Source organism: Rhinatrema bivittatum, chromosome 5 (assembly GCF_901001135.1).
Source record: "Rhinatrema bivittatum chromosome 5, aRhiBiv1.1, whole genome shotgun sequence".
In the NCBI taxonomy this organism is placed as follows: Eukaryota; Metazoa; Chordata; class Amphibia; order Gymnophiona; family Rhinatrematidae; genus Rhinatrema; species Rhinatrema bivittatum.
Window position 1 is genome coordinate 336,969,541 of NC_042619.1, and position 27,966 is coordinate 336,997,506.

At 49.7% G+C, this 27,966-nt stretch overlaps 1 protein-coding gene across 1 annotated transcript in view; it reads right to left on the minus strand.

The window, feature by feature from the left end:
• NCAPH (non-SMC condensin I complex subunit H) overlaps positions 1-27,966 on the minus strand; it is a 704,755-nt gene that overhangs the window by 111,634 nt on the left and 565,155 nt on the right. The window contains 1 exon segment of the mRNA XM_029604457.1: positions 1,600-1,752. Coding sequence (XP_029460317.1) covers positions 1,600-1,752 — 153 coding nt within the window.

Sequence of the window (27,966 nt, forward strand, 5' to 3'; positions counted from 1 at the left end):
AAGGGAATGAGAGGCTCCAGTTCCTCCTTCTGAAAAAGGCGGAGCATCACCCGCGGGAGCGGACGCAGAAGGCAACCGTGGAATTTTGGCAGGGAGGACCCTGGGGGGGGGGGGGGGGATCCTCCTCTCTTGCAAAACTGGCCAGATAAGACTTGTGCCTTAAAGCACAAATCCGGAGGTAAACGTGGCCTGGATTTGCGGGGGGGGGGGGGGGGGGGGGGGGGGGGGGGGGGGGGGGGGGGGGGGGAAGGGGGGGGGGTGGGGGGGGGGACGGAGGGTCAGGGATCTCATCACGAGGCCGCACCGGCTCAGGACAGAGGAGGAAATAAAACAAATCAGAATCCTCCTCCCTCAGGCAGCCTCTTGAATCAGGAGCTGCAGAGACACCCCAAAATGGCCGCCGTTCATCTAGCGGTCTGCCCGAACCGGGAACGGCCTGGCTACGCCAGTGGGGGGGGGGGGGGGGGGGGAAATACGACCCCGGGCTGCCGGCTTGGTCACTGCCAGGGGACTTCACCTGGCAGACACCTTGAACATAAGCCCCTCGCAGGATAACACAATGAGGGCTCCCCCACAGGCAAAGGCAGCAATGAGAACTGCGGCATGATCTGACAAGGAGCTGCTAGCAGAAAACAGAAGAGCTGCTGGGAGGAGCGGAGGCAGTGAACTGAACCCTGCACGCTCCTCAACTAAAAATAACTTGCTGCCAGGTAAGCAAAAAGACCAGAGGTTTTAGTCTTAGCCTAATTATGTTTTTTTTTTTTTAAACTGAGAGAGCAAGGGAATCGAGCTTCCTTGCAGGCAATACTGGGGGAAGAAGCATCCTGGGAGAAAGGTAGCCAGGTAGGGGAGTGACTGGACTACCAGTATCGCCCCACACATGGATCACCGGGAAGGAGGACCTAGGCTGCGAAATACAAGGGGCAAGCCCTCCTAGGCCCCCCAAGAGCGAAGGAGATAACGCTGTCTCCTGACAGAAAAAAAACCCAGAGTCAGTTCAAAGAAACTTTTGACAAATTATTTATATATATATATATATATATATATATATTTATTTTTTTTAACTAGAAGAAATACTTGCTTGATTTTGAGAAAAGAGATAAAAGAACCCCGCAGGGCAAGGGCTAAAGAGGAAAGGCAGGGATCCGCAGGGTGAGCTGCCTGACATCTGCTGGAGACAGACAAATACTGGAGGGCTGCAGGGTAGGCTCTGTCCTGTTAAAGGATACCCTTACAGTTTTGGTCTGTCTCCATCTGCTGTACAGGAGGCTCAACCCACGGTTTGGACTGATCCGGGTATGTACAGGGAACGAATGTCGGTATACAAAAACTTTAAATAAATAAATAAACAAACAAACAAACAAACTAACTAACAAATGCTCACTTTGATCCTGAATGGAAAAGAATGCATGGATAAGTATAAAAGATATGCAAGTACACTCACTTCAGCAAGCAGGAGGAAAAAGAATACAGCTGCTGACTGGACTTCCAAGTTCAAGAGAGGCAAAACATGACCCATGGTGGAAAACAACAAATAGGCTGCCTGTAATGCTCTATCACATGAAATTGTTGGACTTACAAAACCCTTGCCAAACTTACCTTTTGTGGCTCATCAACCAGGTTATCCTCTCCGTATGTGGTAATGTTGAATGTGTTGCTACCCATATTCTGCCCACATTCACCTACAATATGGGCTGTAAATTCAAATATCCCCTCTGGCCCCTGGAAGTCATCGTCATCACTATCAGCAGCCTGTATAGAAACACCAAAATAGTTTTGTGGTTTTTTTTTTTTTTTTTTTTGCATTTTACAATTTAAACACCAAGAAAATATCTTGTGTAGAAAGCATTTAACAATAATCAAATATATATATGTCTTCCTGCCTTCCAACATTTACCTGCCTTCCAATATTTAGAAAAAGGCTCAAAACCTGGTTATTTATGAAAGCCTTTCCAGACACCAATTAAACCTAATTTCACCCTAATCAACTCTGACCACCCAACAGGATAATCAACAACTTTGACAATTCCTCAATTTTACAATCTCTTTTAAAATGGCAGGTTATTCTTTTATTTTTCACTGTTAAATTACTGTTAATTTACTGTTAATTTTCTATCGCCTTTTTCTCCATTCCAAGTTGTATTATATCCCTGTTTTATTGTAACTGCTATTTTTTCTCTTAGCACTTGTTAATGTTCTTTTCATTTATTTTCCTTTTTGCCACTCCTTGTTATTTGTAAACCGGCATGATGCAATTCCCATCGCGAATGCCGGTATAGAAAAAACTCAAATAAATAAATAAATAAATATATTATGAAAGACAATCATATTACTCCCTTAAGCATTACACAAATATAGAACATAGGTATTGTTCCACTAATCATTTTTGCTTTTAACGTTCTCTTTGTGGAAGGGGGGTACTTACACAACCTAAGGCAATAACCAATACTTTATACAACACTTGCATGGGTACTTAAGTATGTACATAGCCCCCAATTTTAAAACCTGTGGTCTTAAATCCAGAAAAAGTTTCCTTCTGAGCTGTGTGGCTCGCGCCAAATCAGGAAATATTACAACTTTTAAGCCCAAAAATATTTCAGCTCTATTTCGAAGATATGTTCTTAAAATCCAGTTCTTATCGGATTCAAGAAGAAACGTCATTATCAATGTAGCTGGTTTTACTTGTGCAGTTTGCGTCGTTTCTATTAAATTTGTTATATCCAATTTTGAAGTATCTGGAATTGCAGATGTTATTGGAGTCAATACTTGATATTCATTTTCATCTTCTTTTTCCTAAAATATGGTATATAATATATTTTTGATGTTGGGGGGATCGCCGCTTCAAGAACCTTTAATATCTGTAAAAGATATTGTCTCCACATGTCACGTGGAGTCACCATAGGATCTTTAGGAAAGTTAATTAAGCGTAAATTTCTCCCTCTGATTTGATTTTCCATATTTTCCAATATTGTATTTTCTTTAATAATGCTACTTTGAAGGTTTCTCATTTCTTTAATATCAATTTCAACCTTAGCTTGTGTTTTCATTTTTTCCTCAACTTTTCCAACTCTTTCCATAGTGTCATTTATTAGAGATGTGAATCGTGTCCTCGATCGTCTTAATGATCGATTTCGGCTGGGAGGGGGAGGGAATCGTATCGTCGCCGTTTGGGTGTTTAGAGTATCGTGAAAATCGTTAAAATCGTGAACCGGCACACTAAAACCCCCTAAAACCCACCCCCGACCCTTTAAATTAAATCCCCCCCACCCTCCCAAACCCCCCCAAATGCCTTAAATTACCTGGGGGTCCAGCGGCGGTCCGTAGCTAAATTGGGGGAAGGGGGAGGGCAGGAAAACCGGCACACTAAAAACACCCTAAAACCCCACCCCCGACCCTTTAAATTAAATCCCCCACCCTCCCGAACCACCCCCCAAATGCCTTAATTACCTGGGGGTCCAGCGGCGGTCCGGAACGGTCTCCTGCAATTTAATCGTGTTGTCTTCAGCAGCCGGCGCCATTCTGTGCCGCCATTTTGCAAAATGGCGGCGGCCATAGACCAACACGATTCGACTGCAGGAGGTCGTTCCGGACCCCCGCTGGACTTTTGGCAAGTCTTGTGGGGGTCAGGAGGCCCCCCCAAGCTGGCCAAAAGTCCCTGGGGGTCCAGCGGGGGTCCGGGAGCGATCTCCTGCCGCGAATCATTTTCCGTACGGAAAATGGCGCCGGCAGGAGATCGACTGCAGGAGGTCGTCCAGCGGGGGTTCCGGACCCCGGCTGAACGACCTCCTGCAGTCGATCTCCTGCCGGCGCCATTTTCCGTACGGAAAATGATTCGCGGCAGGAGATCGCTCCCGGACCCCCGCTGGACCCCCAGGGACTTTTGGCCAGCTTGGGGGGGCCTCCTGACCCCCACAAGACTTGCCAAAAGTCCAGCGGGGGTCCGGAACGACCTCCTGCAGTCGAATCGTGTTGGTCTATGGCCGACATTTTGCAAAATGGCGGCGCCGGCTGAAGACAACACGATTCAATTGCAGGAGGCCGTTCCGGACCGCCGCTGGACCCCCAGGTAATTTAAGGCATTTGGGGGGGGGGTTCGGGAGGGCGGGGGATTTAATTTAAAGGGTCGGGGTTGGGTTTTAGGGGGTTTTAGTGTGCTGGTTTTCCTGCCCTCCCCCTTCCCCCGATTTACGATTTTTTGACGATAAATCGGGGGAATTGGTATTGTATCGTGGCCCTAACGATTTTTGACGATTTAAAATATATCGGACGATATTTTAAATCGTCAAAAAACGATTCACATCCCTATCATTTATCAATACTGCCAAAGGATTAATCTGATTGAAAAGATTATCATTTACAGTCTGCACAGCTTCCCATATTTTTTCTAGAGAAAAAACTTCAGGTTTAATTATTTCCTTTTTTTAGGCAATTGAAAAAGTACTTCCCTTACTGTTGGAGGCTGTTCCGTACTGCCTACAGCGCCTCCCAGGCTGGTTTCTTCCCCCATGTGCAGCGTCAGATGTTCCTCTCCTCCGCCTTCCTCATGCACCAACGAGCCTTCGGCGGTCTCGCTCTCACTCCTCCGGGGGGAGTCACTCCCGCCATCCTCTCGCAAGGCCGCGGGGTTTCCTGGGGGCATCCGAACGACCGGGGGAAAAGGTCGTTTGAAGCTCCTGAGGGGAAGCAGTTTCATCTTCCACCCGCTCTCCCCGCCGTGAGCTAACATCCGGTCTCTGCTCCCGAACGTGTGAGGTCCATCGGGCCCTGAACACGACCCTCCACGGTATCTCCAATGCTTTCTCTGCTTAATTCTCCTTTTTTCTTGCTGTGTGCGGCATTGTGCTTGCAAGTGTACTCAAATTTTCTCGGAAGCCCATGTCACACACGTCTGGTCCTGTCGGCCATCTTAGGTCCCCCCCTCGGCCATCTTCAGTTTTTTTTGTACATGAAAATTAATACATACAATGGAATGGGCAAACTAGACTAGAAAATTTGTGCTTGTAAATATTGTTTTTGCTTAACTAAACCCTGTAGAAAAACCAACCCATTAGAATTGTCACTTGCTAACTGCAGCAGAAAAGTACCGAGTATAATTCATAAACATGCTTAGATGCAAAAATCAGGAGTAAAACATTTGTACTAGCTTACTGAAAGAAAAAAAAAACCTTGAAAAAGCACATAAGGTAAAATAAGAAATGAATAAGGTATGCCTTGGTTTAGAGACACAGGGGGAGACCGTGTTATGTGTATGCAAGGATTTACAATCAGGCTGATTCAAATAACTCCGCGGGAGAGCCGGCTCTCCGAGGCGAGCGCCAGCTCTCCCGACGCGCACCCAGGCACCTCTCCTGGGAATGCAATTCTTTATTTAAATTAGGGCCCGTGCTAATAAGGAGGCGCTAGGGACACTAGCGCGTCCCTAGCGCTTCCTTATTAGCGGAAGTGGTGGCTGTCAGTGGGTCTGACAACCGACGCTTAATTTTACCGGCGTTGGTTGTCAAACCCGCTGACAGCCATGGGTTCAGCAAACAGACACTGGCAAAATTGAGCGTCCGTTTTCCAACCCGCGGGCTGGCAGACAACTTTTTTTTTTTTTGGAGACCTTCGACTTAATATCGCCATGATATTAAGTCGGAGGGTGTACAGAAAAGCACATTTTACTTTCAGTATCCCGCGGGAATAACTAATAGGCTCATCAACATGCATTTGCATGTGATTGAGCGCTATTAGTTCCGTGTGTATGTGTGTGTGTGGGGGGGGGGGGGGGGGGGGGGGTTTGGCCGTGTGTTTTCCACACGCTATTACCCCTTACAGTATAAGGGGTAATAATAGCGCATGTAAACGTGCGGTCAAACTCTGTATCGGCCTGAATGTTAGGAAAGGAAGCACAACTGGTGATAGATGGCTAAGGCACATAGCTTGAAGCAACCATTCCAGGTGAGTGTAAGCTCTCCGAAGCTTGACAAAACTGTGAATCAGCTAGTGTATATATATATATATATACACACACACACACACACACACACATACATACATACTAGCTGTACCCGGCCACGTGTTGCCATGGCTCAGTCAGGTTTAATTTCACAATGTGCATGAGCTCTGCTCCGGCCGTCCCAACTCCCTCCCTCCCCCCCCCCTTCCCCGGCGGTTGACAGACTGGCTCGGCGACTCTTTTACCCTTTCCTCCTCCTGTGTTTAACTATCCGGCAGTCCCTACTCCCTCCCCCCCTTCCCCAGTGGTGGAGGAACGGGCTGAGCCGTTTCTCGGAGCGGCAACTCGTCTGCCCTTTTCTCCTCCCCTCTGTGACACCCAGCACGTAGCGCAGAGCTCTATGGTGCGCACATGCACGGTAGAGCTGCTCTCTACTGCTCATTTGCGGTCCGGGCAGAGATAGCGTGTGTTGCTTTTACGTCCAACAGATGGCACTGTTTTTCCCAAAAAGCATGTTTTTACCTGTCACAGGTGTGACATCTTTATAATATAGGTATATAAAAACACTCGCGAAATCGAATGCAACGTTGTGTCAAAATTTCAAAGCAATCAGTGAAGAACTTTTGGAGATTTAAGATTTTGAACAAACGAACATTTACATTTTTATTTATATAGATATAAAGATGCTATTGTAGAAGAAACAGGCTTACACCAATACCACTGCAGTTTCCAGGCAAAGTAAAGTAGATCTATTATGCTCTCTATATCATTATGCTAATAAACATTGTTCTGATTCTTTTTTTTTTTGTCAGGTATCTACTCCTTTCTCTTCTAGTTCAATCAGAACCAATGCTTGGATTCTGGTGACATGAACCTTCGTTCATAACTGCCTAGGAATTTTCCCCCTATTTTAATAGACTCATCCTCTCACTGTTCCTAGTCTGCTCATTATAGCAACAGTCCTGAGGCTGGAAGCCAAGTACAGGGCTCCTTCCAGACTTTGTATCATGGATTCTAAATGCAATATGTTGCCCTCAATGAGTACTATGCCTACTTTCTCACTTCCTTCAGTGACTATGAATACTGCCTTTGTAGCATTCCCAGCTGTCCCCGGATGTAATGACTCAAGTTGATCAAACCAAGGACCTTCTATATGGCAATGCGCAACACTGTCAATGAGCCAGCCAACATGGAGAAATGTAGTTTTACCTAATAATTTCCTTTTCTTGAGTCCAGCCAGATTAGACCAGATGCATAGATTATGCTCCTCAGAAATCAGATGGAGACAAACAACTAAAGACTCATTGATATCAATCCTTATAGGGTCCCATGCTGCATTCAGCCTTCTAGTATTTAATATAAAAACTAATCATAAAATAAACATTATTCCCCAATGACTTCAAATCCAAGGATTTCCAAGAAACTATCAAATAAAACAACATTCACAACAACATAACTTGAACACACCCATAAAGTACTCACTTCTATGGAATTTGGAACAGATTGCCAGAAAAGAAAACCCACATAATTCATCGTATGTGAACCTCTAAAAGAAACCCAGAGGAATGAGCATATTAGCAGTTAGGGAGTGTTTTGTACTGGCCTTGTTGGACTACAGGAAAGAAAATTATCAGGTAAATCAAATTTCTCCTTCTTCATCATCCACTCAGACCAGTCCAGATGAATGGGATGTATCCAAGCTACTCCTCAGCCAGGTGGAGAAACTGCTAAACCCGCTTGCAGGATGACTGAGCCAAATGAAGCCTCCTTTCTAGCTCAGATATCCAAATGATAATGTTTTGCAAAAGAAGTCAGAGAAAACCATGTCGCATGTCTGCAAATCTCAGACGCAGATATCAAAACAATGTCAGCTGCGTTGTGGTTGAATGTGCTATCACACTTCAAGGTAGGGAAAGGCTCCTGTCCATATAGGCAGCACCAATAGTTTCCTTAATCCAATGAGCTAACCTTTCCTTTCCTAGGACCACTAAACAAAATGGAAATTATCAGAGTTTCTGAACATATTCATTACCTTTAATTAATGAAGCAAAATCCTTCTGACATCTAGGCAATGCAACTGCTGAAACTCCTCTTTTTCTGCATTCAGGCAGGCCAGTCCACACAAGTGGGTTATACACTCCAACCAGCAGCTGGAGACGGAGATCAACTGACAGCAGAGTTGCTTACCTGCAACAGGTGTTCTCACAGGACAGCAGGATGTTAGTCCTCACATATGGGTGACATCATCAGGATGGACCCAATCACGGAACACTTTTGTCAAAGTTTCTAGAACTTTGACTGGCACTACTGAGCATGCCCAGCATGCCACCAACCCTGCATCCAGCAGGGGTCCCCCTTCAGTCTCGTGAATAGTAAAAAGTACGTGCGAAAAATAAAATAAATCGCAAGCGTACCCAACTCCGCGGGGTGGCGGGTGGATTTCGTGAGGACTAACATCCTGCTGTCCTGTGAGAACACATGTTACAGGTAAGCAACTCTGCTTTCTCACAGGACAAGCAGGATGGTAGTCCTCACATATGGGTGAATAGCGAGCTGAGGATGCCCGAGCAATGTACCAAAAGCACCCAAAGACATGCAACAGGGGTAATTTTGGATAAGAGGGCAGCCTGAAATTCCCAGCGGGCTGTTGGAAGGAAGTTGGGTATTAAGCTGAGAATAAATTGCGCAGGACAGACTGGCCAAAGATAGAATCTTGTCTGCCAGCCTTGTCCAGGCAATAATGAGCTGCGAAGGTATGGAGAGAACTCCATGTAGCAGCCCTGCAGATGTCAGCAAGAGGTACAGAACGAAGGTGTGCTACCGATGTTGCCATTGCTCTAATGGAGTGCGCTTTAACACATCCCTGGAGCGGAAGGCCTGCTTTTTGGTAGTAGAAAGAAATACAGTCCACCAACCAGGAGGACAGCATCTGCTTGCCCACTGGGATTCCCAGTTTAAGCTTATCAAAAGAGACAAACAGTTGGGTGGTCTTCCTATGGGCTGCAGTGTGTTCCAAATAAAAGGCTAGCACCCGCTTGCAGTCCAAGGAATGCAGAGTCCTCTCACCTGGATGTGAGTGGGGTTTAGGAAAGAAAGTAGGCAAAACTATGGCTTGATTTAAATGGACCTCGGAGACTACTTTTGGTATAAATTTAGGTGAGTGCAAAGGACCACCCGAACATGAAGGAATTTCATGTAAGGAGGGGTAAGTAACCAGCACTTGTAGCTCACTGATTCTACGAGCGGATGTCAAGGCAAGAAGGAAGAGCACCTTCCAAGTGAGATGCCATAACTCGCAGGAGTGCAGAGGCTCAAACGGAGGTTTCATGAGTTGTGCTAACACCACATTAAGGTCCCAAGCAGGGGCCGGGGGACAGAGAGGGGGTTTGAGGTGAAGCAAGCCCTTCATAAAGCGCACTACTAAGGGTTGCATTGAAATAGAGACATCCCTTATACCCTTATGGATGGCAGCCACTGCACTGACATGTACTCTGATGGAGGAAGCTTGTAGACCCGACTCCGAGAGGTGCCAGGGGTAGTCTAGAAACTTCGTTGTGGGGCAGGTAAAGGGATCTAAGTCCTTTGAAGTGCATCATAATGAAAATTGTTTCCATTTAGAATGATAAGATCCTCTAGTAGAAGGCTTTCGTGAAGCTACTAGGACCTGGGATACAGAGTTTGAGAGGCCATAAAATTAGCCTTTCAACATCCAATCTGTCAGCGCCAGAGCCTGAAGGTTCGGATGGCACAGGAGCCCGGCGTTCTGAGAGATCAGGGACAAATCTGCACCCAGGCAAATTTGCGGGCAGACAGAGGTCACAAAGGATGGGAAACCACACCTGTTGCGGCCAGTATGGGGCTATGAGAATCATGAGACCCTTGTTTCGACATAGCTTCACGAGAGTCTTGCTTATGAGTGGAAGCGGGGGATAGGCATACAGGAGACCTGTTGTCCAAGAGAAAGGGCGAAAGTATCCCTCGGTGGAGTCCTGGGGCTTCGACGTAGGGAGCAGAAGTTCTCCACTTTGCGGTTGTGAATCGATGCAAAGAGATCCATCGTTGGATACCTCCACTTCTAGAATATGTGCTCTGCCACCGCAGGGTTCAGGGACCATTCGTGGGGCTGAAATATGCAACTGAGTTTGTCCGCTAGTACATTGTCCACACCCGCCAGGTAAGTTGCTCTCAGTAGCATGGAATGAAGTAGAGCTAGAGCCCAGATCGGTGCTACCTCCTGACACAGTAGGTAGGAGCCGGTTACACCCGGTTTGTTGATATACCACATTGCTACCTGATTTTCTGTTTGGATTAGGAATGCCCTGTTGGATAAGCAATCCCTTAAGGCTAGAAGGGCATACCTGATAGCCCTGAGATCCAGAAAGTTTATCTGATGATGTGCTTCTGCTGCAGACCAGGTTCCCTGAGTTTGCAGGTTATTGACATGTGCTCCTCACTCTAGACTGGAAGCATCTGTTGTGAGAATTATCTGAGGTTCTGAGCTTGGAAAGGTAGCCCGCTGAACAGGTTGGACTCTTGGATCCACAAAGCCAGTGAGAGAAGAAGCAGCCTGGTGACATGGACAATGTTGGACACTGGATGGTGGGCCTGAGACCACTGGGATTTTAATGTCCATTGTGTTACTCGCATGGCAAATCGAGCCATCGGTGTAACATGTACCGAGGATGACATGTGGCCCAACAAGATGAGAATGCGACGAGCAGTCGTGGTTAGGCGAGACTGTACAGTGTGTGCAAGCACTGCAAGTGTATGAGCTCGGTCCCGGGGAAGAAAAGCTTTTGCTTGGATCGTGTCGAGATACGCTTCAATGAAGGAGAGGGAATGGGACGGAGTCAGATTGGATTTTTGATAATTGACTAGAAATCTCAAGGACAGTAGCAATCGCAAAATGAGATGGAGGGATTGAAGAACTGCCTCCGCAGACTGAACCCTCAGTAGCCAGTCGTCTAGATAAGGGTAGACGTGAGTGCCCAATCGCCTTAAGTATGCGGCTACTACTGCCAGGCATTTCATGAAGACTCAAGGGGCCGATGCCAGGCCGAACGAAAGCACTTGGTACTGTAAGTGCTGGTTTCCGACGAGGAACCAGAGGTATTTTCTGTGAGACGGGGTAATAGCTATGTGCATGTATGCATAACATAAGAACATAAGAAAATGCCATACTGGGTCAGACCAAGGGTCCATCAAGCTCAGCATCCTGTTTCCAACAGTGGCCAATCCAGGCCATAAGAACCTGGCAAGTACCCAAAAACTAAGTCTATTCCATGTTACCATTGCTAATGGTAGTGGCTATTCTCTAAGAGCCGGATGTTAAATGCCCTGCGATTTACGCGCGCCGGCGCGCCTATTTTGCATAGGCCACCGGCGCGCACACAGCCCCGGGACGCGCGTAAGTCCCGGGGTTTCCTAAAAGGGGCGGGGAGGGGGCGTGTCCGGGGTCAGGGGCGGGACCGGGGGCGTGGCGCCGGCCCGGGGGCGTGGCGCCGGCCGGCCCGGGGGCATGGTCGAGGCCTCTGGGCCAGCCCCTAGGTCATGATGGCGCGCCAGCAGCCCGCTGGCGCGCACAGATTTACGTCTCCTTTCAGCAGGCGTAAATCTGCCAACAAAAGGTAGGGGGGGGGGTTTTAGCTAGGGCCGGGGGGGTGGAAAGAAAGTTCCCTCCGAGGCCGCTCCGGCTACGCGCGTATCTTATAAAATACAGCGTACTTTTGTTCGCGCCTGGTGTGCGAACAAAAGTACACGCTCGCGCAAAATTATAAAATCTACCCCTAAGTGAACTTAATAGCAGGTAATGGACTAAGCTTGACTAGTACCTACTTTTCAACTCCTTCCCCTTTTCTCTAAGCTGGATTCAAACTCACAGCCCCTGGCACTCAGAGGACAGAGCCCTTACTGCCCCGGCCACCAGCACACAGACTCTTTTAGATCTAGAGAGCAAAGCCAATCTCGCTGTTGGAGCAGAGGGAGGAGAGAGCCCAAGGTTACCATTCTGAACTTTTCCTTTCGAAGATATAGAGCACGAAGATCTAATATCGGTCGAACCCCTCCCGACTTTTTTAGTATTAAGAAGTATCGGGAGTAGAAGTCCTTTCCTCTTTGCAGAGGGTGAACTTGTTCTATGGCATTGACTTGTAAAAAGGGATGCGATTTCTTCTTCTAGAAGTGACCTGTGAAACTCCACGTTGGATGAGGTGGAGAGTGACGGGATTGAAAGAAAGTTGAGATGGTAAACTTGAGTTATCACCGACAGGACCCACTGATCTGTGGTGAGAGTGTGCCAAGTGCTGATAAAGTGGCCGAGACGGACGCACACTGGTAGATGTGGCAGTGGCGGAGGTGGACATTTGCTCTCTAGTGGGCAGTCAAAAACCGGAAGAAGGACCAGGCTGTGGAGGAAGCTGTATCTTCTGAGACCTAGGCTGGCGAGGTTGAGACTTCTGATATGGTCTAGACCAGTGATGGCCAACCTTTTAAGCTCAGTGTGTCAAAATTCATTAAAAAAAACCAAGCATAACTCGGGAGGTGTGTCACTTCTAGAAAAATCCATAATTTTGTGATATTTGTAGCTCTAATTAATAAAGGAAAATTAGTTTCTTACCTGATAATTTTCATTCCTGTAGTACCAAGGATCAGTCCAGGACACCTGGGTTGTGACCCCGCACCAGTAGATGGAGACAGACTAAAACTTGTGGGCGGAGCTACATATGCTCCTGTGCCAGTCACAGCCCCTCAGTCATACGTAATGTCAAAGTAGACAAAAAAAATAGAACAACCAAACTAACCTTAACAGGGAGCCATTCAAGGACCCCCAACCGGAACAGAACCCCAAAACGAGGGAACGAAGCAATAACCGGAATAGTTAACAAAGAAATGAGCGGACTCTCCGTTTCTTCAGAACAATACGGGCGGGATCCTGGACTGATCCTTGGTACTATAGGAACGAAAATTATCAGGTAAAGAAACTAATTTTCCTTTCCCTGTACGTACCAGGATCAGTCCAGGACACCTGGGATGTACCAGAGCTAAATTACCGAGGGTGGGAAGCAGAGAGTCCCGCTCGGAGTACCCTCTCTCCAAAACCCCCAGAATCCGCAGCCTGAACATCCAACCGATAGTGTCTAATGAAGGTATGTAAGGACTTCCAGGTAGCTGCCCTACAAATCTCTTGAGGCGACACCTGAGAAGATTCCGCCCAAGACGCAGCATGAGCTCTTGTCGAATGAGCCCTGAGACCGTTCGGGATAGGCTTCCCTCGTAACACGTACGCTGAGCCGATGGCCTCTTTAAGCCACCGTGCGATTGTCGTCCTGGAGGCCGGGCCCCCTTTCTTTGGACCCGAGAATAGGACAAAGAGATGATCGGACACCCGGAAAGGGTTAGTGACTTCTAGATAACGGAGGAGGACCCTCCGCACATCCAACTTCCGCAATTCTTTCCATTGCGGGTCCGAGTATTCGGCACCTGCGAAAGCAGGAAGCTCAATAGACTGGTTCAAATGAAACGGTGACACCACTTTTGGCAAAAAAGACGGAACCGTCCGCAGGGAAACTCCCGCATCTGAAATCCGCAAGAATGGCGCCCGACAAGACAAAGCCTGTAATTCCGAGACTCTCCGAGCCGAGGTAATCGCAACCAGGAAAACGGTCTTTAAAGTAAGATCCTTAAGAGTAGAACGTTTTAAGGGTTCGAACGGAGCCGCAGACAAAGAAGAAAGGACCCAATTAAGATTCCAGGAGGAACATGGATGATGTAGTGGTGGGCGAAGATGCTTAGCCCCCCGAAGAAAACGAGAGACATCGGGATGCAGGGCCAGAGAGGAACCGCGAACCTTACCCCGCAAACAACCAATCGCTGCCACCTGTACACGAAGGGTACTACATGAAAGCCCTTTGGCTAGGACGGCCTGAAGAAAAGCTAGAATATCAGAGACGGAAGCAGAAATGGGATCTAGCCCTCGGCTGACACACCACTCCTCAAAAACTACCCAGACACGTATGTAAGCCAAGGACGTAGACTGCTTTCTGGACCGCAGTAACGTGGCTACCACCGCATCTGAATAGCCTTTTCTCTTTAGACGTTGCCTCTAAAAAGCCATGCCGCGAGACAGAAGTGATCCACATCCTCCAAACAAACGGGGCCCTGACGAAGGAGCCCCGGAAACCCCTGTAGCCGAAGGGGAGCATCCACCGACAGCTGAACGAGATCCGCAAACCAAAGGCGCCGTGGCCACTCCGGTGCTACCATGATCACGTTGGACCGGTGCAACTCTATGCGCCTTAAGATCTTGCCTATCATTGGCCACGGAGGAAATACGTACAGCAACACATTGGTTGGCCAAGGAAGAACCAACGCGTCGACGCCCTCGGCTCCTCGCTCTCAACGTCGACTGTAAAACCGAGGAGCCTTCGCGTTGTGCCACGTGGCCATCATGTCCATGTGGGGCAGCCCCCACCGATCGCAAATGAGATGAAAGGCATCTTCCGTCAGCTCCCATTCCCCGGGGTCGAGGTGGTGTCGACTGAGGAAGTCCGCCTGAACATTGTCGACCCCGGCAATGTGAGACGCTGCTATGGAGTTGAGATGGCGCTCTGCCCAGCTCATCAGAAGCTTTGCCTCTTCCGCCACAAGTGGACTTCTTGTCCCCCCTTGGCGATTGATGTATGATATTGTTGTTGCATTGTCCGACAACACACGGACCGCCTTCCCTTGGACCAACGGGAGGAAGGCTTGCAGAGCCAGGCGCACCGCTCTGGTTTCCAGACGGTTGATGGACCACTGCGACTGGATGGAGGACCACCGGCCCTGTACCGACTTGTCTAGACAAACCGCTCCCCAACCGAAGAGACTGGCATCCGTCGTCACCACTGTCCAGTCGGGGACCAACAGAGACACTCCGCAAGTGAGATGGCCCGGATCGAGCCACCAGTGAAGACTCTCCCGCGCCTGAGTCGTGAGTGGAAGTGGTAGGTGGAACTCTTCTGACACCGGCTTCCATCGGGAGAGCAACGCAAATTGTAATGGTCGTAGATGAGCAAAAGCCCAAGGAACCAACGCCAGTGTGGACGCCATAGATCCCAGAACCGTCAGATAATCGCAAACCAGCGGCAGCTGAAGACTTAATAATCGACGCACTTGACACTGAAGCTTGCGTGCACGATCCGTGGACAGAAATACCTTGCCCTGCTTCGTGTCGAATAGAGCTCCCAGGTATTCCAAGGACTGGGTAGGAACAAGCTGACTCTTGTTGAGATTGACAACCCAACCTAAGGTCTGCAACAACTGGAGGACTCTGGCTACCGCCTGACGGCAACGGGTCTCGGACTTGGCCCGAATCAGCCAATCGTCCAAGTAGGGGTGCACCAGGAACCCCTCTCGTCGAAGGTGAGCCGCCACCACTACCATCACCTTTGTAAATGTTCGCGGAGCCGTGGCGAGGCCGAAGGGAAGAGCCCGAAATTGGTAGTGTCTGCCCAAGATGCAAAATCTGAGAAACCTCTGGAAAGACGGCTGAATTCCGACGTGGAGGTACGCCTCCGTGAGGTCTAAGGAGGCCATGAATTCGCCTGGACGAACCGAGGCAATCACTGACTGAATCGTTTCCATCTTGAAGTGTGGAATACGCAGACATTTGTTTACTCCTTTGAGATCCAAAATTGGTCGAGACGTGCCATCCTTCGTCGGCACGATGAAGTAAATGGAATAACGACCTGCGCCTTGCTGATTGGTAGGTACGGGGACGATTGCTCCTAAATCTTCCAGGCGCCGGAGGGTGCTTAGCACTGCCGTCGCCTTTTTTGGGCACTTGCAGGGCGACATCAGGAACTTGTCTGCTGGAGTCCGTGCAAAATCTAACGCGTAACCGTGTCTTATGACGTTGAGGACCCACTGATCGGACGTTATTTTGGCCCATTCCTCGAAGAACAAGGTCAGCCTCGCCCCTACGTTTGGAACGGAGGCCCGCGGCTGCCGTAAGGAATGGACCCGCCGTATCTCATTGAGAGGCTTTGGGCCCCGTGCTGGACGGGGTGCCTCCCTGTCTGCCGTAACGTTTCCCCCGAAAGGACTGTGGCCATGAAGAAGCTCGGGAAGAAGTCGAGCGATAAGACGGACCCGAGGACCTCTGTGGACGAGATCTCTTGTTGCCTCGGAAACGGGATCTGGCCGAATAAGAGGACTGGGCTCTGGACCTGTCTTCTGGGAGTTTAAAAAGCCCTGTTCTCTCCAAGAGAAAGCATCAGATCATCCAACTCTTTACCGAATAACAACTTTCCTTGAAGGGCAGGGCTCCAAGGTGAGCCTTGGAGGATCCATCCGCCGCCCAATTGCGAAGCCAAAGCAAGCGGCGCGCCAAGACAGCAGAAACCATGGATCTAGCCGAAGTACGTAGTAGATCATAAAGAGCATCCGCACCATAAGCAATGGCAGCCTCTAGGCGATCCGCCTGCGTGGCCTCTTCAGGGGAAAGACCTGCATTCGCCTGTAGAACTTGGGCCCAGCGCAAACTAGCCCGCATGGCATAGTTGCTACAGATAGCAGCCCGGACTCCCAATGCTGAGACCTCGAAGATCTTCTTGAGCTGCACCTCCAGCTTCCTGTCCTGTATGTCTCTAAGGGCCGTGGCCCCAGTGACCGGAATCGTGGAACGTTTCGTTACCGCCGACACCGCAGAATCCACCTTTGGAAGCCGAAGAAGTTCCAGTGCGTCCTCCGGCAGGGGGTAGAGCTTATCCATAGCTTTGGTTACCTTCAGTCCCAGCTCAGGAGTGTCCCACTCCCGAAACAAAATGTCCGACGCCGAGAAATGGAATGGGAAGGCTACCGCTGGACCAGTGAGTCCCAGCAGGACTGGGTCCATAGTGGCTCCGGGGCGAGAGACTGTCGGTGGGGCTTCAACCCCTAACTCGTTGAGAATTGCCGGGATAAGCGGGGACAGCTCGTCCCTACGGAAAAGGCGTACCACCTTCGGGTCGTCCCCATCACCGGCTTGCGAAGGTTTGCCCGGCCCCATCTGGGCAGAATTGTCCCCCGACGCGCCATCGGCCCCCCTCAGGAGCTCGTCGGGCGGATCCACCTCATCTTGTGAGGTGGAGTCGGTATCTGTATCCTGCGGGACACCTCTTGGTGTCCGTTTTCCTGTCGCAGGGTCATCCCGGGATTTTTTCTTCCTCGGAGTATCCCTTTTGGCGTGGCCATGCAGCTCCTTGCGCCTGCGGCCCTTGTATTTTAAAACATTGCGCAGCAGGAGGGCAAAATCCGCCGAAAACGAAGACTCCGAATCTGAGGTGACCGTTTCATCACCATCCTCACCCGGGGACTCAGTCCCCCGGTGGAAGCCCCCCCCCGAAGGCCGTTGTTGAGGCGACAACGCGGGAGGCACGGCAGAATCCCCTGCAGGTTCCCGCCTGACTTCATGAACCGAAGCCAAGATGGCCGCCGCTCCCGCACTGAGCGGGAAGGAGTCAGCTGGCGTGACAGAAGCGGCGGGATAAGGGTGCGCGACGGCGACCGCACCGACCGGGAACGGACCCCCCTTGCCTGTTCTAGACGGTCCCTCCCCGCCTGGAACGCAGGCGGAACAATCCCCTCACGCGAGAGCCGCGTGCGCGCCGAGCCGCAAGCGCGGTAAATTGTACCCCGAGGCATCCTCACAGTCGCGCGGGAAACGTGAAGAGGAAAAAATAAAAAATAAAAAATAAAATTCAAAACGCCGAAAAACTCCCCTCCCCTCGCCGAACCGAGGACCTTTCCCCCCGGCGAAGAAGAAAACGGAGAGCCGGCACAAACAAAAGAAAATTAAAATACACTTTTTTTTTTTTTTTTTAAATCAAACCTGCCGCTGTCCAGGGTCCTGGGGCTCCTGCTCCTGTTGGGGGGTGAGTGAACCGGGCTCCCCGGTGTCACCCCCGACGCTGCTGCTTTGGTAGTTCGACCCTCAGCAGCGGCCTCAAACCAGGGGGGGATGGTCCTCTCAGAACCTTCCCACCCCCCTGGGAGGAAGGACGGACAGCTTCTTTTACCTACTCTAACCAGAAATAGTATAAAAAATTTACCTTAGATACAAACTGAACTCAAAATAAATAAAATAACCCTGACTAACTAAGTATCAGTCCTCAGGGCACCCAGAGGCTGTGACTACACCTGCACCACCTACTGGAGACAGAGTAAGACTGAGGGGCTGTGACTGGCACAGGAGCATATGTAGCTCCGCCCACAAGTTTTAGTCTGTCTCCATCTACTGGTGCGGGGTCACAACCCAGCTGTCCTGGACTGATCCGGGTACGTACAGGGAACACAAAGTTCCCTGTACGTACCAGGATCAGTCCAGGACAGCTGGGTTTTGCCTGCCCACCAGCAGATGGGAGACAGAAGAAGACTTTGCGGACTCTGTCCTATACCCCTGAGGTGCCACCTAGTGTCTGCCAGTATGATGAAGACTGTTTTTCTGGTGGTGGTTTCTTCCACTAGACGAGTGTCCGAGCTTCAGGCCTTGTTGTGCAGGGAGCCCTTCTTGCGGATTTCTGAGGCGGGAGTCTCCCTGAGAACCGTTCCCTCTTTTCTCCCGAAGGTGTGTCCTCTTTCATATGAACCAGTCGGTGGAACTTCTTCCTTTGCGGGGGGTGGATTCTTCTTCTCCAGAGGCAAAGGAGTTGCAGAAGTTGGACGTGAAGAGGGCTCTGTTACGGTATTTAGAGGTAACGAACGGTTTTCGTCTTTCGGACCACCTCTTCGTACTTTGCAGTGGGCCCAGAAAAGGGCAGAAGGCATCTAAGTCAACGATTGCCCGCTGGTTGAAGGAGGAGGATTCCTCTGCTTAACCTGGTTCAGGGTCGTACACTTCCTTCTGGCCTTAAGGCTCATTCTACTCAGATCGCAGTCGACGTCTTGGGCGGAGTGTCAGCAGGTGTCGCCACAGGAAATTTGTAGGGCGGCAGCCTGGCAGTCTCCGCATACCTTTGCAAGACATTATCGGCTCGATGTCCGGGCTCCAGAGCCCGGTTTCCTTTGGGGCCAGTGTGCTCCGAGTGGGACTCTCTCAGTCCCACCCTGGTTAAGATAGCTTTGGTACATCCCAGCTGTCCTGGACTGATCCGGTACGTACAGGGAAGGAAATTGGTTCTTACCTGCTAATTTTCATTCCTGTAGTACCACGGATCAGTCCAGACAGCCCGCCAAGAAGACGATGGAGGAGTCCGCTCGGCTGGTGGCTGGTCATTCTCTATGCAAGTTTATTCTCTGCATTTCTGTTGACATTCGGGTTCAATATGGTTTATGTAGTGTTTTCATATCCTCTGCTCTGCGAGGGAGGTGTTTTTATGGTTGATAGTTATGGTTTTTTGTATCTGGTTTTTCTGCTTGGTACTGAATCATACTGGCAAACACTAGGTGGCACCTCAGGGGTATAGGACAGAGTCCGCAAAGTCTTCTTCTGTCTCCATCTGCTGGTGGGGAGGCAAAACCCAGCTGTCCGTGGTACTACAGGAACAAAAATTAGCAAGTAAGAACCAGTTTTCCTTTATAATTTTAATATATGTACTGTATTTATTAATAAAGGAAAAACAAATAATTCTTTACCTTACCTGCTTAGTGACTTTTTTGGTGCTGAATTTCATTGGCTAAATCTTCAATTAAAACTAATAAGCATTTTAAAAAGCCCCTGCTGTCCCCTTCTGTGGGAGCTCTTGATTTCCAGTCACCCTGATATTGTCGAGGATTAGGAGGTTATCCTCTCTCTCTCACACATACTCACATGTCAATTCTCTCTCACACATACACTGTCACATACATACACATTCATGCTCTTATATCCACCATAACCTCTTGCTATCACTGACACTGACACACTCTCAGGCTCTAAGACACTCTCTCTCCCCCTCCACCCCCCCCCCCCCCCCCCACACACACACAAACTCTTACTCCCTTGGATTTTCTCATACACACTCATGCTCTCACACTCACTGGCTCCCTCACATACACACAAACATAAACACCCAGGCAAGCTCCAAGTCATTCTCACACATACACACACTGACCCCCAGCCAGGCACCATGCATTCACACACATGCACCCCCCAGGCAGAGTCCCATTCATACACATGCACACACTAAAGGCAGACCCCTCCTCTCTTTTGCCAGCAACCTCGGAACCTCTCTCATTCCTCTGCTGCCACTGTCACTGCAGCCACATGGCTATTGGGGAGGCGCTGATTGCTGCTACTGACACTGAAGCCCATTCTGCTGCCTCCTCTGTGCAGGCCCCATGGGTTTCCACTTTCTCCATGCTGATCTGTACATTGTGAGATCCGCATAGAGAAAGTTCTATTCTTGCACATTCCCAAAGAATACATGTGCCAATCATTAAAAAGTAATTTATTTTTTTTTACCTTTGCTGTCTGATATTAGTTTTCTAATTGGTTGGTCATTGTTTTTTTTTCCCCACCTTCCCTTTCTTATTTTTTTTTGCCAATTCCTTTTATATTGTCTTTTTTTCTGTTTCTTTTCTCTCCATCTTCTTCCCTCACACACACAGTCAGGTTCTCATTCTCACATGCATTTGTCTCTCTCACACACAGGCTCTCACTGTCACATGCTCTCTCTCATACAATCATTCATACACAGTCTCTCACTGTCACATGCTGTCTGACTCACACAGGCTCTCTCACTCTCACATGCTGTCTTGCTCAAGCACAGGCTCTCACTGTCACATGCTGTCTCTCATACAATCATTCATACACACAGGCTCTCACTGTCACATGCTGTCTCACACACACACACAGGCTCTCACATGATGTCTCTGCAAACATTCAGGTCCTCACTCCCACACACAATCTCTCAACTCATCTCATACATGCACACAGACGCACACCCTCTACAGACCCTCAGCCTCTCTCTCACCTCTGGGCCTCCTCTTCACAGGTCGCCACAGGATGTGCTCTGCAGCGGCCCTGTTCTCCTCGGGCTGCTGCGACTTGGGATTCGCGGCGGCCCATAAGCGCTGCTCCTCTTCTGCATTCTCTGATGCTCCTCCTCCTCCTGCCCACGCGGCTCCTCCTCCTTCCTGCCGCACAGGCAGGAAGGAGGAGGAGCATCCGCGCATTTACGTGATCTTTTCTTCAGGCCGTGGCGACGTGATCCCCACCACGGCCCTGCCCATCTGCCTGTCGCTGCGCCGCATGAGCCTCCCTGCACCCGCGGGCATTGGGGGGGTGGAGGGGTCCGGCGGGTGGGGGGATACTAAAAACTAATTTTTAAAGGGTCGGGCTGTGTTTTTGGGTTAATGTCCAGTTAGTCCACGAAACACTGCACGTGTCAGCAAAAACGTCTCGGCGTGTCATAGGTTAGCCATCACTGGTCTAGTCGGGCGAGACAGAGTCTGAGGTGGGTAGTATCTGCGTGCCTTAAAGGTGGTTTGTTTAGCTTCCCTTCTGAATGGGCATTTAGAAGAGGTGGAGAACTTCATATGCCCAGCCGAGAGGTGCCGCAACGAACGCCTTGTTATGATCTTTAGGTTGAGCTACAATCTCCTGAATTTTCTCACCAAAGAGGTTATCTCCTTTACAGGGGAGATCCACCAACCTCTCCTGAACCTCTGAACGCAGATCCGAAGATTTAAGCCAGACCCACCTCCTAGCACTTATTCCAGCAGCTGACACCCTGGTGGCTGTGTCAAAGATGTCATAAGCAGAGCGCACCTCATGCTTACCAGCATCTACACCTTTCTTAAGAATGACATTGAGCTGGTTCTGGAACTAGTCAGGAAGGGAATCAGAAAGATCCTGGAGCTGCTTGAATAGGTTCCTGTTGTATTGCGATATGTAGAGTTGGTAAGCTGCAATACGGGAAATTTTTTTATTTTATTTATTTATTTAACAGTTTTTTATACCGACCTTCATAGTAAATAACCATATCGGATCGGTTTACATTTAACAAGGGAATAACTGGAGTAACAATTCAATAAAACCATAGATAACAATAGATAAGAATAAGAATTAGCATGGCCCCATGGAAGACCCTACGACCAAAAGCGTCGAGAAATTTCTGCTCCTTCCCAGGAGGCGCGGATGAATGAGGCCATGGTCTTCTGGCCTTCTTGTGGGTGGACTCGAATACAACTGAATGGTGGGACAGTTGAATTTTTTGAAGCCAGGTGCTGCTTGGACTAAATACGTAGCATCAGTCTTAAGGTTAACCGGTGGGACTGTTCCTGGTTGCTCCATTGCGTTGAAGAAGGTCAAGGAGGACCTCATGTAAAGGTATGGACATTACCTCCTTAGGTGCATTGACAAACTGAAGGACTTCTAACATTTTGTGTCTGGAGTCTTCTTCAGTCTGGAGAGTGAATGGTATAGTCTCCGACATCTCTTTGATGAAATTTATAAAAGAGAGGTTTTCTGGCACAGACTTCCTCCTCTCTTCTGGAGGGGAAGGCTCAGATGGGATATCATCAGTGTCTTGGGAATCTAAAGAGTCATCAGACCAAGGCTGATAGGGTAGATCCCCAGCGCCCAACGGTTTTCCAGAAGGTAAAAATGGACCTCTCCTCCAGCCGGAGGAGGTTGGGGCACTGAGAATATCACTGGCAGCACCGATAGCACCGGTATCGGCTTCGGTGAAGGTCAATGTGGCAGAAGCGGTCCCAAAGGGTTTGGTGACCTTGGTGGACGCCTCGGTGATAACACTCCAGAAGGGCCTGGCATCGGGTCAGGCATCAGTGTTTCCCCTTCCTCTGAGGAGAGATGGATGAGTGTCGATGGACCAGGAGGAAACGGCAATTTTCCTCAGTGCCGAAGGCAGAGCCACTGATGAGGGCATCGAGCCTGTTCAAGTTGCGGTACAAGCATCGGTGGCATCGGATCTGGTGTCGGAATCGGACTTGGTATCTGTGCCGATGGAACCGGACATCCTAGAGAGCTTGCACCACCGCCTCGAACCATCTGGTTCAATTCCTCACAGAACTCTGGTGTTAAGGCCAGGTCCAGAGTGGGAGGCTGGATGGGTGCTGCTGGAATGACCACCCGTATAGGCGAAGTCTCGGCCACTGCTCCTACTGAGGACGGGGAATGCCTCGGTGTACCTGGCATGGAGGAGGGTTTGGGGCTCCTCGGCACGGGCCTTCTTCCTCGGTGGCTCGATGGAAGTGGATATCGAGGCACCGGTGGGCCTGGATTGGAGGGCAAGGTTTTCCCGATGGCGATGTTTTTCCCGAAGCTCACCTTACTTGTCTCCGGTGCCAAAGACGTAGAAGCCGAAGTCTTTGATGTGGATCGAGAGTCATCGGTATCCGACCGATGACGGAACTTGGCTGGCGACGGCCGTTGACGACGTCGAAGCTTTAGCTGAAGAAAGCTGTTTGGAATGAAACAATAAAGCCATCTTTTCCAAACGAGCCCGACGCCCCTTACGGGTCATTTGGGCACAGTTGGTACACGTATCCACATCATGGGTAGAGTCCAGGCACAACACACAAACCTGGTGAGGGTTAGTGACGGACATTGTCTGAGGACAGTCCAGGTACCTACGAAAATCTGTTCACCATCGTTACCGTCGAAAATTTAGGCTGCGGCACGATCGGTGACCTCTGGTCCTAAAAGTTGGAACTATTGGTAAACAACCGAAAGTTAGTAAAACTTACTGAACGGACACGAGTATCGACGGTGTACAAGAGGGGACCCCATCCGGGGTGAAAATTTTTGCAAAATTCGAAACCATTTCCTGAAGAAAAATTTTCCTGTCAGGAAATGGTGGGAGAGCTCCTCATGCCACATGGCAAAAGCTGCAACGGGAAAAAAGAGACTGAAGGGGGTACTCCTGCTGGATGCAGGGTTGTGGCATTCTGGGCATGCTCAGTAGTGCCAGTCAAAGTTCTAGAAACTTTGACAAAGTGTTCCGTGATTGGGCTCCATCCTGATGTCATCACCCATATGTGAGGACTACCATCCTGCTTGTCCTGTGAGAATCACTGATGTCACACTTATATAGCACTGCCCTGACGACAGCCTGCCAGTATTCTCCATCTCCAACATATAGTGGAAAAGCATCCCGTGCTGGGATCTATGGGATAGTAGGCTTGAAATAGCAAATGTTGCTTACCAGTAACAGGTGTTCTCACAGGACAGCAGGATGTTAGTCCTCACATATGTGTGACATCACAGGATGGAGCCCAGTCACGGAACACTTCTGTCAAAGATTCCAGAACTTTGACTGGCCCCTACTGGGCATGCCCAGCATGGCACTAACCCTGCAGCCAGCAGGGGTCCCCCTTCAGTCTTGTTAAAAAAGCTACAGGTAGTGCCGAAAATAAAATAAAACGTTACGAACCCAACACCGCGGGGCAGCGGGCGGGTTTCGTGAGGACTAACATCCTGTTGTCCTGTGAGAAACACCTGTTACAGGTAAGCAACATTTGCTTTCTCGCAGGATGGTAGTCCTCACCTATGGGTGAGTACCGAGCTGAGTATGTCAGAGTATGCACCAAATGTACGGAGGTGTGCAAGACACTACGCCTGGGATGTAATTTTGCCAAGGGCATCCTGAACCCTACTGGGCAGGCGGACTGGGCAGGCGGAAGGGTGTTTGGTAAGTCATGTTGTAAAGAGGTTGCACAAGACAGATTGGCCGAAGATGGAATCTTGTCTTCCGGTCTTGTCTAAGCAATAATGGGCTGTAAAGGAATGGCGAGAACTCCAGGTTGCAGCCCTGCAGATGTCAGGAAGCGGCACCTAGCGCAGGTGTGCTACTGAAGTCGCCATGGCCCTTCACAGAGTGTGCTTTAACACGGTCTTGAAGTGGAATGCCTGCTTGCTGATAGCAAAAGGATATGCAGTCCGCCAACCAGGAGGAAAGAGTCTGTTTACCCACAGGCTGCCCCAATTTGATAGGATGGAAAGAGACAAATAATTGAGTGCTTTTCCTGTGGGCAGCTGTATGGTCTAGGTAGAACGCTAGAGCCCATTTGCAGTCAAGGGTATGCAGAGCCTGCTCTCCTGGACTGGAATGGGGCCTGGGAAAAAAGGTATAACCATTGTTTGATTGAGATGAAACTCCGAAACTACCTTAGGCAAGAATTTAGGGTGAGCGCGGAGTACTGCCCGGTCCTGCAGACATTTAGTGTAAGGCGGATAGGTAACTAGAGCCTGTAATTCACTAACTCTGCGAGCGGAAGTGACTGCCAAAAGGAAAATCACTTTCCATGTGAGATATCGAAGGTCACAGGATTGAAGAGGCTCGAATGGTGGTTTCATGAGCCGACCCAAAACTAGGTTGAGGTCCCAAGAAGGGGCCGGAGGACGCAGAGGAGGCTTGAGGTGAAGCAAGTCCTTCAAAAAATGTGTTAGAAGGGGTTGTACTGATATGGGAACATCCCTGACACCTTTATGGAAGGCTGCTACCACAATGACATGCATTCTGATGGAGGAAGTTTTTAGACCTGACACTGACAAGTGCAAGAGATAGTCCAGAAACTTCGTGATTGGACAGGTAAAGGGGTCAAGGGACTGAGAAGAGCACCAAGACGTAAACCTGGTCCATTTGTAAGAATAAGATTTTCTCATGAAGGCTTCTGTGAAGCAATCAGGACATGGGAAACTGGGTCAGAAAGGTTAAGTGGCTGAAGGATTAACCTTTCAACATCCATGCCGTCAGGGACAAGGCTTGAAGATTGGGGTGGCGTAGGCACCCGTCGTTTTGAGTGATTAGAAGCGGGTCCTTTCCCAAGGGAATATGCCTGCGAATGGAGAGATCCTGAAGTACTGGAAACCACTCTTGCCAGTGAGGTGCTGTCAGGATCATGGTTCCCTTGTCCTGACATAACTTCACGAGAGTCTTCGAGAGAAGCGGAAGTGGAGGGAACGCATATAGGAGACTGGTTGTCCATGAGAGGGAGAACGCGTCTCTTGGCTGATAGTTTTGGCTGCGAGTGAGAGAGCAGAAGTTGTCTACTTTGCGGTTTTGAGGTGACGCAAAGAGGTCTATTTGAGGGTAACCCCACTGTTGGAAGACCAAGTCGCAACTGCGGGGTTGAGAGACCACTCGTGCGGTTGAAAGGTGCGGCTCAGCTCGTCTGCCAACACATTGTCCACTCCCGGCAAGTAGGTGGCCCAGAGGTACATCGAGTGGGAGAGGGCCTCTGCCCATATCTGCGCAGCTTCCTGACACAGAAAGTAGGAGCCCATCCCCCCCCTGTTTGTTGATGTACCACATGGCCACTTGGTTGTCCGTCTGGATCAGGACGACTTGATTGGAGAGGCGATCCTGAAATACCCTGAGAGCATATCTGATTGCTCGTAGCTCCAAGAAATTGATTTGGTGTTTGGCTTCCTCTGGAGACCAAGATCCTTGTGTCTGCAGATCGGCCACGTGGGCTCCCCAGCCGAGGTTGGAAGCATTGGTGGTGAGAGTTATTTGAGGGTCTGGAGCCTGGAAGGGCAAGCCTTGGAGGAGATTGACCTGATTTCTCCACCAGCCGAGAGACCGACAGAGTGAGTCTGTTACGTGGACAATGGTCGATAGGGGCTGAATGGATTGAGTCCATTGTGACCTTAGAGTCCACTGCATGACTCTTATGGCCAAGCTGGCCATTGGGGTGACCTGAACTGAGGACACCAAGTGTCCCAGGAGGATGAGAAAATGGTGTGCAGTCGTGGAGTGCTGAGACTGCAGCTGGTGTGCAAGAGACATTACCTTGGCGAAGGTGCGGGGAGCAGTTGCCAGACCGAAAGGCAAGGCCTGAAACTGGAAATGCTGACCCAGAATCTTGAACTGGAGAAACCTCTGATGGGCCTTGTGGCTGGGAATATGGAGATAAGCCTCCGTGAGGTCTAAGGACGCCAGGAATTCCCCACTGTGGACCGCCGCTATCACTAAACGTAAAGTTTCCATCCAAAAATGTGGAACCTTTAGGGCCCGATTTACTGTCTTGAGATCCAAGATGGGTCTGAAGAAATTGTCCTTTTTGGGAACCACGAAGTAGACGGAATAGTGGCCTTTGCCTTGCTCCTTCGGCAGCACTGGGAGAAGGGTTCCAAGGTCGAGTAGCCTGTTGAGCGTCTGACGCACTATTATCTGTTTCCACAATGGTCCACAGGGGGAGAATAGGAACCTGTCCCTTAAGGGCCGAGCAAACTCTAAAGCATAACCGTGCTTTAGAATATCCAGGACCCACTGATCTGCCGTGATTTTGACCCACTCCTTGTAAAACAGAGAGAGTCATCCCCCAACTCTGGGTGGCAGGGAGTGGGCCGGCGACCCTTCATTGGGTTGACTTGGAAGTGGATCCTTGTGGCAAGCCCCCTTGAGGAGATCTGCAGCCATGAAAGGAATGAGACCAAGATTGAGTCCTGGTGGAGGGAGAACGTTGAGAAACAGGTCTTGACTGCGAAAAACACCGTTGTCCTCTGAAACGGGCCCTAGAGGAATTGAATGTCCGAAAATTCTTCGGACAGTCTTCTGGAAGCTTGTGTACTTTATTCTCCCCAAGATGTTTGATAATCTGCTCCAAATCTTCTCCAAACAACAATTTACCCTTAAAGGGGAGAGAGCCCAGCTGCGCCTTGGAAGAAGAGTCAGCTGACCAGTTGCGGAGCCAAAGGAGACATCTGGCTGAGACTGCCGACATCATCGACCTGGCCAGGACCCACAAGACATCATAAAGCGCATCTGCTGAATAAGCAATCACCGCCTCCAGGTGTTCTGCTTGCTGCGCTTCTCCAGGTGGCAACTCCTGGGTACCTAGCAACTGCTGTACCCATCTCAGACCTGCTCTTTGCATTAGAGAGCTGCAGACCACTGCTCCGACACCCAGTGCTGACACCTCAAAGATCCTCTTGAGGTATACTTCCAGTTTTCGATCCTGCAGGTCACGCAAAGCTGTCCCCCCCTGTCAGCAGGATGATGGCCCTCTTAGTGACCACCGACACTGACGCGTCTACTTTTGGAACTTTAAGAAGTTCTAAGAATTCCTCCGGGAGAGGATATAGCTTATCCATATAGCTCGGTCTACTCGGAGGCTCTAGTCAGAAG